The sequence below is a fragment of the Eubalaena glacialis genome, chromosome 4 (assembly GCF_028564815.1).
Source record: "Eubalaena glacialis isolate mEubGla1 chromosome 4, mEubGla1.1.hap2.+ XY, whole genome shotgun sequence".
NCBI classification, from domain to species: domain Eukaryota; kingdom Metazoa; phylum Chordata; class Mammalia; order Artiodactyla; family Balaenidae; genus Eubalaena; species Eubalaena glacialis.
The window spans coordinates 179,247,968-179,262,865 of record NC_083719.1 but is presented as its reverse complement, the minus strand read 5'-3'; the positions used below and the strand labels follow the sequence as shown (position 1 = coordinate 179,262,865).

General features: G+C 56.0%; 1 protein-coding gene across 9 annotated transcripts in view; it reads left to right on the top strand.

Annotated features, from left to right (window-relative positions):
- The window catches only part of SMARCA4 (SWI/SNF related, matrix associated, actin dependent regulator of chromatin, subfamily a, member 4), an 87,125-nt gene that overhangs the window by 42,125 nt on the left and 30,102 nt on the right, over nt 1-14,898 (top strand). For all 9 annotated transcript variants that reach the window (XM_061190462.1, XM_061190465.1, XM_061190464.1 and 6 more), the window contains exons 16-23: nt 823-986; nt 6,693-6,759; nt 7,779-7,889; nt 9,661-9,903; nt 11,319-11,432; nt 12,149-12,256; nt 13,372-13,458; nt 14,265-14,311. In XM_061190462.1, coding sequence (XP_061046445.1) covers nt 823-986; nt 6,693-6,759; nt 7,779-7,889; nt 9,661-9,903; nt 11,319-11,432; nt 12,149-12,256; nt 13,372-13,458; nt 14,265-14,311 — 941 coding nt within the window. The remainder of the gene's footprint in view (nt 1-822; nt 987-6,692; nt 6,760-7,778; nt 7,890-9,660; nt 9,904-11,318; nt 11,433-12,148; nt 12,257-13,371; nt 13,459-14,264; nt 14,312-14,898) is intronic.

Here is a 14,898-nt window from a genome sequence, read left to right as displayed (position 1 = left end):
CTGGAACAACCAAGAAATGGAGCTGCTCGTAGTAAAAATCTCTTCTCTTGTGGCCCCATATCCCAGGCTCACCTGTAAGCTCCCAAGAGGCAGCTGGTATATCCCCAACCAAAGGACACATGTCCCTGATAACTCAGTTTGGTTGTAACCTCTGATCCCCAACTTCCCTTAAAAGAACTCTCAGAACCTCCGTGCTGATATCAAGTGCCAAAGGTGAATCCTGTGGCCAGTGGAACTTTCCAGAGACCAGTGTAATCAGAGAAATCAGAACATGGGCAAGACTTAACTTGCTTAGTCTGTTACGAAAATTTCCAGATTTTCCCTGAAGACAATATTCTCTCTAATTGACTGTGTTTCAGAAAGCTTCACAAGCTTTGGAATCCTTTCAGTTAATCTTGAGATGCTGTTGAAGCAGTTGTTAGTCATGTGGTGAACTCATCACCAAGTTCCCCTGAAGCCCCAACGCTCTCCTGAATCCAGTGTCACACGGTTGAGGGCAGGTTGGTCCTGGTGTGCTGTGTGGCTTGGTGTCAGGCAGTGACAGACGGACACTGTAACAGTTAGAAGCTTAGCTGTTTAAATGTGCGCCCAGAAAGGACATTTCATATACATCTCTCATTAGCACAGCAACCCTGTGATTTCAGAGACAGGATTGCTGAGGATGAGTCTGAGTGGGAAAGGAGTGGGCTGACTCAGAGCAAAATACCAAGTGAAGATGGCCTTAGGAGGTCCCTGGCTGGGGCAGAACTTGTGAGTCTCCAAAGCGCGGGGAACACCCCCGAACCCAACCTGGGCTTCAGTCCTGGCCGCTTCTCCTTGCAGATCAAAGGCTTAGAGTGGCTGGTGTCCCTGTACAACAACAACCTGAATGGCATCCTGGCTGATGAGATGGGCCTGGGGAAGACCATCCAGACCATCGCTCTCATCACGTACCTCATGGAGCACAAGCGGATCAACGGGCCCTTCCTCATCATAGTACCTCTCTCGTGAGTGTGCCCACCCCAGGTGCCGGGAGTGCCCGATGGGAAGGCCCCGCCACCGGAGGTCACCAGCAGCCCGGCCTGTGCTCAGACGCCTGTGTGTTAGTTTGCTTGGGCCGCCCTCACGAAGGACCACAGCCTGGGTGGCTTAAACAATAGGCGCTATTTCCCGGGAGGCCACAAGTCTGAGAACAAGGTGTCAGCAGGGCTGGTTTCTCCCTAGGCCTCTCTCCTGGCCTTGTGGATGGCCGTCTTCTCCATGTGTCTTCACATTGCCTTCCTTCTATGTGTGTCTGTGCCCTAATTTCCTCTTCTTATAACGAAGTCATACCAGTCATGGATTAGGGCTCACCCCAATGACCGTATTTTTACTTCATTACCTCTTTAAAGACTATTTCCAAATATAGTCACATTCTGGGGTGCTGGGTATGAAGATGTCAACATACAAATTTTGGGGGGACACAACTCAGCCCATAGCCACCTGCCTCTGGTGTCAAGGCTCAGGATAGAAGAAGGGCAGGTGATGGAGTGCCCGTCCATGATCCCTGTTGGGGCAGCTCTCACAGGATGTCCTTGGTGTCCTCTTCAGGCCCCACAATGAGCAAATTCCACACAAGGTTGTCACAGGAGTCAGATAACTGCCCACTAGAAATGTGGAGTGGAACCATTTGTGCAGACGCTGTGTCCACTTACTGCTGGGGCACCGAGCCCTGTCGATCGTGTCCCAGCCTGGTCCAGGCACCACAGACGCTCAGGTGGCATCTGGATACCCAAACGGCGTCCAGAGGAGGCTCTCTCACTTGCCACCTCTTGGTACCGTTGGTCTCTTCCTCCCAGCAGGCACCCTTCCAGGGGCCAGGATTCCTCAGGCCATCTGGGCATCCCTCTTCCCAGCTCCGCATGTGTCACAAAATGGTTCTCCTGTTCCTGGGTTTTTTCCAGAAGTCCCAGGACTGGCTGTCATTGACCCAGTTCAGGTCACATGTTAGGCAACAGTCCAGTCATGGGCCTGGGGGATGGTCTGCTCTGATGTGGCCAGGCCTCTGTGTGTACACTTGGCTTGGCCCTGAAGGGGAACCCCCTTTCCCGTCGGCCCAGTGCTCAGGGGGAACCATGTCTGCCTCAAGTCAGCTGTCGAGGGGGAGGATGGGAAACCGAATACTCATCCCTCAGCCCATGGGAACATGCCCTCCTACCTATAAGGTGGCCAGGCCTCCAGAGGCCACGCACCCACGGCTGGGAGCCCCAGAACCCTCCCAGAATTCACCTCGAGAGGTTGATTTCCTCCTTCTGCCTTCTGTCCCTCATGGCGGTGTAAATCTGGCTGCCTTGGCAGGAACAGATCTTCATGGAGAGGGAACTGTTTCCACGGTGCGGCAGAAGGTCCCAGGCCGTGGTCAGACCCAGCTGCTTCTCTGCTTCCCGCTGCCCTTGCCTGTGCGCCGACTCCCTGCTCTCCACTCACTCAAGTCCCCTCCCTTCTGTTCAGCCTCCCAGGCGTGACTTCATCCCCACTGGAATAGCTCTGCCCAGCGTGCTGCTCTGCAGCCTGGGTTTGTCATTTTTAAATTTTCATTTTGAAACGGTTTCAGACTTACAAACAACTGCAGAAGTAGTAAAGAGTTCCTCTATACCTTTCACCCGGCCTCCCGCATCTCACATAACCTTAGGACAGTTTCAACACCAGGATAGTAACAGTTATTTAACAAATCATTGTTAACTGGTAGCGAATCTAGAGACTCTGTTCAGATGTTGTAGACTTCCCCACTAAAGGCCTTTTTCTGGTCCAGGATCCCACTTTGCCTTTTGTTGCCGTGTGTCTGTGACAGTTCCTGAGTCCATCTTTGTCCTTCATGATCTTGACACTTGAATCCTGGCCAGGCATTTGGTAGACTGTCCCTCAGATTGGGTTTGTGTGATGTGTCTTCTTTCTGGAATTCTGGCGAGAAACTCCAGCATGGGTGCTGTGCCCTTCTTGGGGCCTCACATCAGGAGGCACAAGCCCAGGGGCTCCGTGACAGGAGAGCATCACTTTGGTCTTTCCTTACGTGGTGCCTGCGGGTTTCCCCACATAAACCTAAGAGTTTTCCTTTGTAATTTATAAGTAACTTGTGAGAAGGCACTTAGAAGCTATATGAATATCCCATTTCTCACCATACTTTCCCCCATAGTTTCAGCATCCGTCAGAGGAGTCTCACCTGAAATGATGATCACTCTGGAAAGTGCCGAGTAGTGGTTTTCTCTTTCCGTCATTCCTTCTACGGGTCTTGGAATTCCACTACAAGGCAGAGCTGTCTCTTCTCCCTTATTTAATTGTTTAATGGTGTAATTCTTCATAGAAGAATTGTCTCGTGGGGACTATTGTTATTTACTTTGCTTAAACTGTCCCAGATTTGGCCCAGGGAGACGCTTCAGATCGGTCCCTGTGTCCTTTCAGCACGTCTCTGTCATTGCATTGTGGTTGTTGTTTACTTTAGAATAGTATCAGATTTACAGAAAAGTTGAAAAGGTCGTACTCAGAGCTCCCGTATACTCTCCCCAGGTTCCCCCTGTGGTTGATCACATCTTACGTGACTGTGTTACATTTGTCACAAGTGAGGAATCAGCACTGGAACATTACTAGTAATTAAACACATTACTATTAAGTAAACTTTATGTGGATTTCACTAGTTTTGCCCTAATTTCCATTTTCAATTCCAGGATCCCATGTGACATTTATTTATTTGTTTGTTTGTTTGTTTGTACTGGGTCTTAGTTGCAGCAGGCGGGCTCCTTAATTGTGGCTCCAGGACTCCTTAGTTGTAGCACGCAAGCTCCTTAGTTGTGGCATGCATGTGGGATCTAGTTCCCTGATCAGGGATCGAACCTGGGCCCCCTGCATCGGGAGCACGGAGTCTTATCCACTGTGCCACCAGGGAAGTCCCCCATATGACATTTAGCCTTCACATCTCCTCAGTCTTTTCTGGTCTGTGACCATTCCTCAGACTTGGTGTAATTTTGGTGACCTTGATGGTTTTGAGGAGAACTGGTCGGGTGTTTTGTAGGATGTGCCTCAGCCTGGGTCTGTTTGGTGATTTTTTTTATCCTTAAATGGGATGGTGGGTTTCGGGACGAAGACCAGAAGTGAAGCACGCGTCTTATCACCTCACAAGGGGGGGCAGTTACTGTCTACATGACTTTTCACTCTTGAGGTTGACCTTGATCACCTGGCTGAGGTAGTGTGTGTCAGGTGTCTCCACTGTGAAGTTACTCTTTTTCCCCCCTTCCATACTGTATTCTGGAAAAAAGTCACTAAGTTCAGCCCACACATAATAGGTGGGCAATTAAGAGCTACCTCCTTGAAGGTGAAATCACTACATAAATTTTTTGGAGTTTTCCTGTGTGGAAGATTTCTCTCTTCTCCCCCAGTTGTGAATGTATTCAATCATTTATATCAATATGGACTCCTGGATGTTTATTTTATACATTGGGTTAAACTCCAATACTAGTTTATTTTGTTGCTCAAATCATTCCAGCCTTGGCCATCGGGAGCTCTCTCAGTTGGCTGCTCTGTTCCTTTGACATGCCCCCATCATTGTGGGGTTTTTGAGCACTTCTTTGCTTTTTGGCACCCAAAGACGCTCCAAGCTCAGCTGGTACATTTCCCTCCCAGGCCTAGAACCAGCCGTTTCTCCAAGAAGCCCTGGTTTCCCTTATTAGAAAATGGTCTTAGAAACCAAGACCTGGGTGCTAGGTGTGCTCCTTGCTTCTGGGGCGTCATTGCTTCTAGGCCCTCTCAGTGTGCAGTGCTAGGAAGTATATGTACGTGTACTGACCCTAGTGCACACATGCTGACGTGATTTGCGTCTGGTCATCTGTGTCTCTGTTTAGTTAAGTGTGACCATACTGCTGTCTTTGACTCAGCCGGGACCACAGGGTTCATTCTAGCCTTTCCCCTTGCTCATGTGTTCGTTCCCAGTGTGCATGTACAGTGCTTTCAGAATACTTAGCCTGTGAGGAACAGCCTTACTAACTAGAGATCCAGTTCCTTTTGTCCTTAGACTTACATTTTCCAGCCAAAACATCTTTTCCAAGGTCACTTAAGTTGACTGCTTTCCCCCATTCCCTTCAGTGAAGTTATCCCGTGTGTTGATCTTCAGCCCTTTTCACCCTTGTGCTCCCCAGACCGGGGCCCAGTCTGTTGAGTGTCATCTCCAGGAGCCACCTGTGCCCTGGGGGATGTTTTCAGACTGTGAGTGTCCCGCTGTCCCATCCACCTGCTGGGGCGTGCTGCTCTCCGCCATGAGTTTGCTTGTCCTGCCTCCCTCTTGACCCCTGACTCTGGCCTGTCTCCTTACTTCCGCTCCCGACTCTCCCTCAGCTCTTCTCCCCCTCTGCGGAGGCCCCTCCCCCACCCCAGGCTTTGGCCCTTGGCTTCTCTCTCTCTCAGTGCCCCGACCTTCCCCCATTGCTCCCTGCAATAGGAACCAGACCTCGGTGACTGAACCAGGGCGATCTTGCTGATCCTCAGTAAGGGGAAGCCCACAGCCAGGTGGCTTCAAGCTTTCAGGACCCAGGCTCCTGCAGTTTTCTGCTCAGTCATCCTTAGCATGGGACTCCTGCCCCTAGGCTTTTACCCTCATGGTTACAAGACGGCTGTGCTGCCTCCATCATCTCCTCTGGGTTCCCAGAATGGTGGGCGGGGCCCAGGGCAGCAGGAGCATATGGCAGCTGAGTCTCTACCCTCCTTCAAGACCTTTCCCTGACTTTCAGCCCAGCGACTTAGGCTTCCATCTCATTGGCTAAGACTGTGCCCACCTGGTTGTCCCTGGCTGCTGGGGGAGCTCCTCAGTGGAGCTTCTTGTGGGGAGGAGCCAGGCGAGCCACGAGCAGTCTCTTCCACTTGGCTTTTGCACCCTGTCTTTACAAACCCCCTGGTCTAGACTGTCTGAGTGAGTTCCCTCCCCCACCGAAGACTCTGTGTCCCAGTATTTCCCCGAGAGCCCACCCGCTCTGAACTTGGCTTTACTGTCGCTGTCACCCTCTCCTGAGGTTCTCTCTTGTAGTCGGGGGTGACTTGTCCCTCCTCACCCGCCCCCATGTCCGCTCACTGCCCATCTCTGTCTGTCCCCCCTCTTCCTGGCCTCGAGCCCTCCTGCGCTCCCCCTCCTGCAGTCCTCTGCCCGGGCCTGGCTCGGTCTCGCCTGCCTCCCATCCTCATTCTGTCTCTTACCAGGCAAGAACCTTCAGTGGCTGCCAGTTTCATTTTGACGTGGCACCGCGACTCGGTGGTGTCTCCTATAGCCCCGGCCTCCGTGGCATGACTCCCGCACCCCACCCCCAGCGTCCTGAGCCTGAAATGAGGCACCGTGAATCTGCGTTTTTCTGGGCAGCAGGTCTGCAGCGTGTGGTGTGTTCTCACAGGGGCCTGTGGCCACACAGCGGTGACAGAGAACTGATCTCCAGGGTCCAGCTCCTGGTCCTGGCCCTCTCCGGCCACCCTGCTCCAGCCCAGGCCAACCTGGCGGAGGCTGTCCCTGTACCCACCACCACGCCTTTGTGTGTCCCTGTGTCTCCCACCTGGGACACCGTCCCCTCCTTCCCACAGATGGTCCGTTACCCGGCCAGTTCTGAGGGTCACAGACAAATCAGCCTCACTTCCTCGTGGACATCTGTTGGACAGTTGCTGGCAACAGAACTAGACCCTGACTCTCCCTTCCTTGTTTCCACCAGAACGCTGTCCAACTGGGCATACGAATTTGACAAGTGGGCCCCCTCGGTGGTGAAGGTGTCCTACAAGGTACGTCGCCGCCTGAGGAGGTGGGCATGGGCAGGGTGGGAGGATAGGGGATACGTGTGGGTGAAGAGGGGCATCAACTTGCATTAATGACAGGATGCACGTGTGCGTGTGTGCGTCTTCTTATGTTATACACATGGGATCCTGCCATTAACACAGGGTTTGGATCACTTTATTTCGAGGAGTGATGCTTCTTTTTTAACTGAAGTTATGGACTCAGTTTGTGGAATGTGGTGACATTAACGCATTCACCTGAAGATTTCGTTATTCTTGCCAATCTTTGGTTAAAACCCATTCACGTGGGATGACTTAGCAAGTGTCCACCGTGGGCTGCTGTGTGACGGGGCACACCAGGACACGTGGGCCCCGTGCAGGCCTGCTCTGAGTGCCACCCCTAGATCAGTTCGCCTGTGAAGTGGGGACTAAACGTGCCTCTTGTCCTCGTGGGGAGAGAGGCAGAGAGGGCCTCACACAGCCACTCAGTGGCAGAGCCCCGTTGGGCCCTTGGCCGCAGGTCTACCGGGTCCAGGCTCGCCACCCTGTGCTGAGAGGCTCTCAGCCCCACGATGGGGAAAATCGGGTCCCGGCAGAGGGACAGCGTGTGTGGGGAGAACTTGGTGCGTTCGAGGAGCTAAAAGTCGTTTGGCTGGCAAGAGCTTATGGGAACGAGTGCAGCTCTGTCTGGAACGTGAGCTTGGAACAGGAGGGACGGGGCAGGTTTGCTAACCGGGAAGAGGCTGGAGCTGCCCTTTGGGAGTGATCACGGCGGTCTGCGCCTGTGTGGGAGGCCTGGAGGCCTGAGATGGGGACCCGGGAAGAGGAGGGTGTGGGAAGCGGAGCTGGTCGACCATCAGGAGTGGGGCCGATGGAGGTGCAGGCAGCAAGCCTCCCAGGGGCCTGGGCCGCCCAGGACCCACACTCTTCTCTCTGCTCCCCACACTTGGCCCTCTGCCCTTGCCGGGGTGAGGGGCCAGGACCCGGGGCCCAGAGGCTGAGGCGCGCGTGTCTTCTCTCCCTCACAGGGCTCTCCAGCAGCCAGACGTGCTTTCGTCCCCCAGCTCCGGAGCGGCAAGTTCAACGTCTTGCTGACGACGTACGAGTACATCATTAAAGACAAGCACATCCTTGCAAAGGTAGCGTGTCTGCCTGTAAAACAAGCCAGCCCAGGCCGTCGCGTGCTGTCAGGGAGCCCGTGATCCAGCCCAGGATTGTCGCAAGTGTGTCACGCTTCCCATCTTCTCAAAGCCCCCGAAGACATTTCTCAGTGATTCCCCCGCATATGTGTAAAAAGACAGCTGCTCTGTGTGTGCGAACAGCCCCGGTCGAGGTGACCTTGGGCTTGCCTCTCCGACCATCTGTCCCCAGGCTGGCCCTGGGCCACGTCCAGAGACTGGCTCCGTCTACGCAACATGTGGACTGGCTCCTCTCGGGCCTTCTGCCCGAAGAGCCTGGCCACACGCGGTGACTCTCTACCCACCTGTCTTGCCTGCTGTGTCCCTGGCAGGGCTGTGGTGAGGCCCCCCTTGTCTCCGCCTGTCTCTAGAGGCCTCAGACCTCCCTCCCTGGTGGCCGTGTCTCCCTACCACAGCCTACAGGAAAGCGGCCCACGAAGCAGGAGGGATTTGGCATCCAGGTCCAAGCACTCTGACATCTTGTGTGTTCTGTCAGCCTTGGACCGCTGGCTTGGAGCACTCTGGGGGCTGTGCACGCGGGGCAGCCTCTTAGCTGACACAGTTGTGAAGGCAGCTCTAGTTGGGCCATCAGGGAATTACCGAGAATAAACCATGACCCAGATATGAGACAGGCACCATCCCTCGCCTACAAAAAGCTCTTTTCCCAGTTTGGGAAGGCGTTGAGCCAGAAGGTGCTGCATCTGGCCTCACTAACCGTGTAGGGGATTAAGTCAAGTGGTAGAGTTTTTGACCCAGTGGATGGAGGAGATGTTTACGTGTTACCACACCTGTCGGCCTTGGTCGTACTGATGACATTTGGTGCTTGATGTGCATCTCTGAGCTACGGATAAGGAAACTGGGGCCCAGGGAGCTGGTGTCCAGTGTGCAGGCTCACCCTTCTGACCCAGTACAAAGCCAGGCCCATCCCAAGCATGAGAACGGGGCTCTGAAAATCCTGTGTTTGTCTGACAGTGGCTTTAATTAACGTAAACCCCCTGCCATGGGGGTTCCTCGTGGGAAATGGCTGCTAGGTCCCTCCCCCAGTCGGTTCTGCCCTTTTCGTCTGGGACACCTGACGTGCAGTTCCTCAGCCAGGCTGTGCCAAAGAAGCCAAAGCCAGAGTGGCTCTGAAGCTCGTCACAGTCACACGTAAATAGGGATTTACAGCTGCGGGTCCCGCCTGCAGACTCACACTCACGGCTAGAATCGGCATCTAGCCTGTGTCCACCAGCCGTGTGGCCACTGACAGGCTCTGGGGCGCAGCCGGGGCCCCCAGAGCTCACACCTGTGCTGAACTCACCTGTGCTGCTCCTGCCTTAGAGCTGCCGCCTGCTGACTGGAAATGCACCCGTTGCTGAACCAAGTCCCCTGAAGACCCCACCCCTGAGGGCCTCTGATCAGCAGGGGGGTTGTTACTTGGGGTGTTTTTCTGTGTCATGTACTAGCATACGTAATTTTCTTGGGAAACCGAAGGACTTTTCTGCCCCTGGATTTGTTCACCCAGTCGCAGGTCACGGCAGTGTCTCCCTGTCCGCGTGTCCGTCTTCTCCCCCTGCTTTACAGAGGCTGCGGTGTGAGCTGGTCCCTCGTCAGGGGCTGTCGTTGCGCTCACGTTCTCCAGCTCGGCAGGCCGTTCTGCCCGGAGCCCTCTCGCCTGATGGCCGTGAGGTCCTCGCCCAGGTGGGCAGCCCCGCTGCCTGTCCTCCCCTGACCTCCTGCTCTCGGCCCGCAGATCCGTTGGAAGTACATGATCGTGGACGAAGGCCACCGTATGAAGAACCACCACTGCAAGCTGACGCAGGTCCTCAACACGCACTACGTGGCCCCGCGCCGCCTGCTGCTGACGGGCACGCCCCTGCAGAACAAGCTCCCTGAACTCTGGGCGCTGCTCAACTTCCTGCTGCCCACCATCTTCAAGAGCTGCAGCACCTTCGAGCAGTGGTTCAACGCGCCCTTCGCCATGACCGGCGAAAAGGTGGGTGTGCAGCCGGCCACGCGGTGGCGGGGGCGTGGAGCGGGGAGCCGTGAGCCTCGGCCGCGAGCAGCTCCGAGGACCCTCCAAGTTGATGGTCCCGGCCCAGCTGGCTTCCCTGGGTCGCTGTGGGTTGAGGGCCCACCACAGCCAGCCCAGCCGAGCGCAGGGCAGCCCTGGCACCCAAGGACCCCAGAGGAGAAGGGCAGAGCAATCCCAGGGGATGCCCGGGGCTTCTCTGACCCTGTGCCCCAGGCACAGGGAGGGGACAGCAAGGAATATGGCCCTGAGGTGGGAAGGTGCAGCTGGAGGGCCTGAGGAGAGTTTAAATGGTCACCCTGAGGGCAGCGGGTAGCTCGGATGGCTTCAGTGAGAGGAGTAACATGGTCAGATTCTGTCCCTTTTGTTTTTAAAGAGGGCTGTGGGTTGTGGCCGGTGTCTCTCAATGTCTGCGTGGCTGGGAGTGGCGTTGTTGGTGTGTCTGTGACCGCGCGCGTTTTCCGTTGAAGGAGGTTAGCGGCCTGAGCCTGGTGACCGAGGAGGTGGGCACGATCGCAGGGCTTAACAGTGAGCGTCGCCGCCCACGGCAGCCGTGCCCCAGCTCACTCGTTCCCAGTTAGCGGATTTTCCTTAGGCGGGTCTGGGACAGCTGTTCCTCAGCTCTTACTGGGGGGCCTCTGTCAGCATCATCCATGGGGTCCCGCCTCCTTGGTATCAGCTGAGGCAGAAGCCCTCCTGAAGGAGAAATTGAGGCCTTTCCAAGGATCCCATAATAAAGGAGCCCCCAGTTTTCAGATTCCCAGGGACCACCCCCCCAAGAGCTGAGGATCAAATGCTCTGGTTTCACGTATTTTCAAGTTGAGCAAAAGCTCTGCCCAAAGGGACCCAGAGAAGAAAAGTTCAGATGTCATCTTTTCACTTAAAAAAATTTTTTTTAATTCACATTTTTATCAGAGTAGCAGGCCCCCTGGGAGAGCAGCATTTCTTTCTGTCCGTCCCACCCAGGCCGAAATGAGAGTTGATTCGGGCTTCCAGTGACAGAGCCTTCTTGGAGCACCCCCCAGTTACACCACACGCTCTATCCGTGTGGCCCCCGCAGTGCTGTCCAGATTTCGTTTGGACGTGTTGGCAGGATTCCAGGCACGTGGGTTTGTTACTCTTGGGGAAGCGATGCAGCGTGCTGCTGTGTTTCATAGCGCCCTGGGGCCTTGGCTTCCGTGTCCCAGGACTTCCATAGAAGGTCTTAGATCCTTGCAGTTTTCCAGAGGAAGAGGTTGCCCTGCTAGGCTCCTGTGAAGCTTAGGGTAGTCTGAAAAGGAGGTGCTGAGCACAGGGTGACTCCAGATGGCCCTTCCCTGCATCCCTGTCCCCTCCTTTGGAGGTAACGCTTGGTTGGCGTGTCTCGTTGGGGCTGCCAGGTGGACCTGAACGAGGAGGAAACCATTCTCATCATCCGTCGTCTCCACAAAGTGCTGCGGCCCTTCCTGCTCCGGCGGCTCAAGAAGGAAGTCGAGGCTCAGTTACCTGAAAAGGTACCACGTTTAGTTTTTTTCTTTTTGGCTGCGCTGTACAGCTTGCGGGATCTTAGTTCCCCGACGAGGGATTGAACCCTGGCGTCCCGGTAGTGGAAGCGCCGAGTCCTAACCACTGGACCACCAGGGAATTCCACGTACCACGTTTGTTTTGAGCGGAAGTCCCAATGCAGCATCGTCCAGGGGGCCTCCCTGGGGTGGGCCCAGTCAGGTGGCTCCCCTGGGTCCCAGGCCTGGCCCTGGTCTTGCCTCGGCATTCAGGAGTCGATCCCGCCTGGGGTTGGCCACTCTCCCTCACTGGGTCTCTCAAGTGGAAGGCAGGTGTGCTAAGTTAGAGCACTAAGTCCCCCCAGGGCCCCCTCCCCTCTCCCCTGGGTGGGCTTGGGGTCCCTGGCCAGTCGCCCCTCCAGTCACACTTGCCCGTTGTTTCTTGGCCGGCTGTGGGCAGGCCTTTGGAAGGTAGCCGAGTTGCCCCATCTGGCCCAGGAAGCCCCCCACATTTCTCTGCCCTGGTGCGTCTGCCACATCCCATCTCCCCTCGTCCCCCTGGGTATGGGGTCTCCTCACAGTCACCCCTGTGTGCCCTGATCAGAGCACACAACCCAGGGCCCAGGATGCCTCTGAGAGGCTGGGCGATCAGAGACGGGCCCAGGCTGGGCGTTGGGCTCCGGGACCCTCGGCTCCAGTTCCGGCTGACGGCGGCGTGTGCCCTGCAGGTGGAGTACGTCATCAAGTGCGACATGTCCGCGCTGCAGCGCGTGCTTTACCGGCACATGCAGGCCAAGGGGGTGCTGCTCACCGATGGCTCTGAGAAGGATAAGAAGGTTGGCCCGGGGCCCCCCTTCCCCCCCGAGGTGTCCACGGCAGGCGCGCTGGGGGCCGCTGGGTGCGGGGCTTGTGCACAGTGTAAGCAGCAGGCTCTCGCCTCCTGGGAGGTGATAGTCGTGGCCGAGGCCCCATCGGGTCGTGGTCCCGAGGGTGTTGACTGGGCCTGGTTTAAATCACAGCTGGTGTGGATGGGTCCAGTCCATAAGGCTGAGGGGGCAGAGGCTGATGGCCCGTTTCCAGGGAGGCCCCCGAGCCTCCCAGTCAGCAGTCTAGGGTCCTCTGCTCATGAAGTGCTCTCTCCCGTGGACGCTTCAGTCGGCAGTGGGGGGCCCAGCACGGACCCCAGCCGTTAGAATATTCTAGGGAGTCCCACCTTCCCGGCTGGGAAAGAGCCTCGACGGCCACGGCCACTGAGCCTGATTACTTTGTCATTACATGGCGTTGGGGTGACGTTAGTTTACGGTGGAGAGGAGTGGGAGCTGGGCTGCCTTCTGGGCCCCTCTGAGGCCCTGGGCCCCGCCGCCCCTGTTCCCCTCACCAGGACTGCAGTTGTCCTCCCAGGTCCCTCACTTCTGCCCCCGCTGCCTCGGGCTTGGCCCTGCCACCCCATTTTCTCTTCCAGATGTTTCGTTTGGGCCCTTTCTTACCCGAGCTGTTGCAGCACCCTGTTTCCTCGTTGCCTTCTTGGCCCACGGCACCCACCCCGGCATCCTTCCTTCACCCCATAGCCAGACATCTTCCTAAGCCGTCTGGCTGCAACCCCGCCCCGGGGACTCCCCCCAGTGCCCACAGAGCTGGCCTCACAAAGTGTTTGCGATCCACCCTCAGCTCTTTGCCAGTCACGTTTCCCCTGCGTCCCGCCGGCCCCTCCTCACCCTCCACCCTCCACCCTCCAGGGTGCCAGGGGGTCTCCGCTTCCCCCAGCGCTGGCTTCATGCTGGCTTCAGGCCTCTGAGCCCCGACAGGAGCCAGCTGCACACGCCCCGTCTCCTCTGCCACAAGCCACAGCTACTCCCACGTCCTTCTTCCACGCCTCCTCCCCCCCACCCCGCCCCACCCCACCCCACCCTGGGACAAGACCGATTTGGGAGCCTCTCTTCTGCCTCCTCAGGGCAAAGGTGGCACCAAGACCCTGATGAACACCATCATGCAGCTGAGGAAGATCTGCAACCACCCGTACATGTTCCAGCACATCGAGGTGAGGCCCAGGGCCGGGGCGGCAGGCCCAGCGGCACCCGGAGCTCGTGGGCCTCAGGCCTGCACAGGACCCTGCTCTCAGAGGGGTCTGTCTGTGCCTAGCCCCTAGACAGAGCTAGGTCACTTCTCTCTGGCAACTTTAGAGAAAAAGAGCTTGTAAGGTTTAGGCTAGACGATGCTTGTGCATTTGTCTTTTTATGCATGTTTTGTTTGCAAGCGCTCGTATATTGTAAAGAATCCAAACTGTAGGGAAATATGCAAGAGAAATGAAAATCCCACCTCAGGTAACCGCCGAAGCCTTCGGAGGCTGTTCTTTGGAGTCGTTTCCCCCCCGGTGGGGTTGTGCTGCCTCTGCTTGTTGGTTACTAGCCTTCCCCACTCGGTGACACATGGGGCCATCCTGGGCAGAGCATGGAGAGCAGCGTCCCTCTTCATGACGGCTCTGGCCATAACCTTCTGGGCCCCAGTACCCTTGAGAGTCTGGATGCTTGCTTCTGAAAAGCACACATATGTCCATACATTCTGGCATAAATTTCCGGGGTCATGCCAGAGGCCCCTGGGGTTCCATTTCAGCTCGCCAAGTGTGGTCTCAGGCGCGCGCCGTCCTTGGCGCGCTCCTTTCTGTGGTTAAGAGTGTTAGGTCATGACGGAAGGGATGTCAGTGGGATAGAAAAGCTGTGTTCAGCATCTGTGTGTGGCCTTGGGGCCGCTGTGGGCGATCGCTGAGCACGGGTGGGAGGGCTCGGAGGCGTGGGGCCTGGCCGCCTTTTCCTGCCCCGCACTGACCCGCCTCTCATTCCATCGCAGGAGTCCTTTTCCGAGCACCTTGGGTTTACCGGTGGTATCGTCCAAGGGTGAGTATCTTCCTAGCTTAACGGGGTGGGCAGACCATCTGTGTGCCAGTATTTCTCTCTTTGGTTGGCTTCATTTCTGTTGTTATACTGGTCTAATTTCAAAGGCAGTATATTCCTGGCAGAAAACTTTGAAAACATAGATGAACCCAAAGAAGAGAATAAAAATTCTCCACTTTGAGAGGTGACCAGACCTGGCTTCCAGGCCCCACCTCTGGGCTCTGTGACCTGTGACAGCTTTCCTAACCACTCTGAGCCTAAACTCCGCCCACCAACAGAGGGATACTCTTTATACAGTGCACCACGCACCGTGCTCTGGGGGTGTTTTCTCCAGCGTTGTTTATAAAGCGCGGCCTAGGCATCGTTCAGCCCTGGTGTTGGACACAAATGCTGCCTCAGGGTTTCACCGTTAAAACATTCTTAACGCTAAAGCCACCATTATTTTTCTGGGATAGGAAACTATTTCCTAGAGCAGAGGCACCGAATGAAAGAGCAAAAGGTTCTTTAGCTGTGTAGTTCTTTATACCAAATTGCATAATGGGGTCCCACCGACCTGGGTTTGAGCCCGGCCCTGGCAGGTCAGCAGCCGT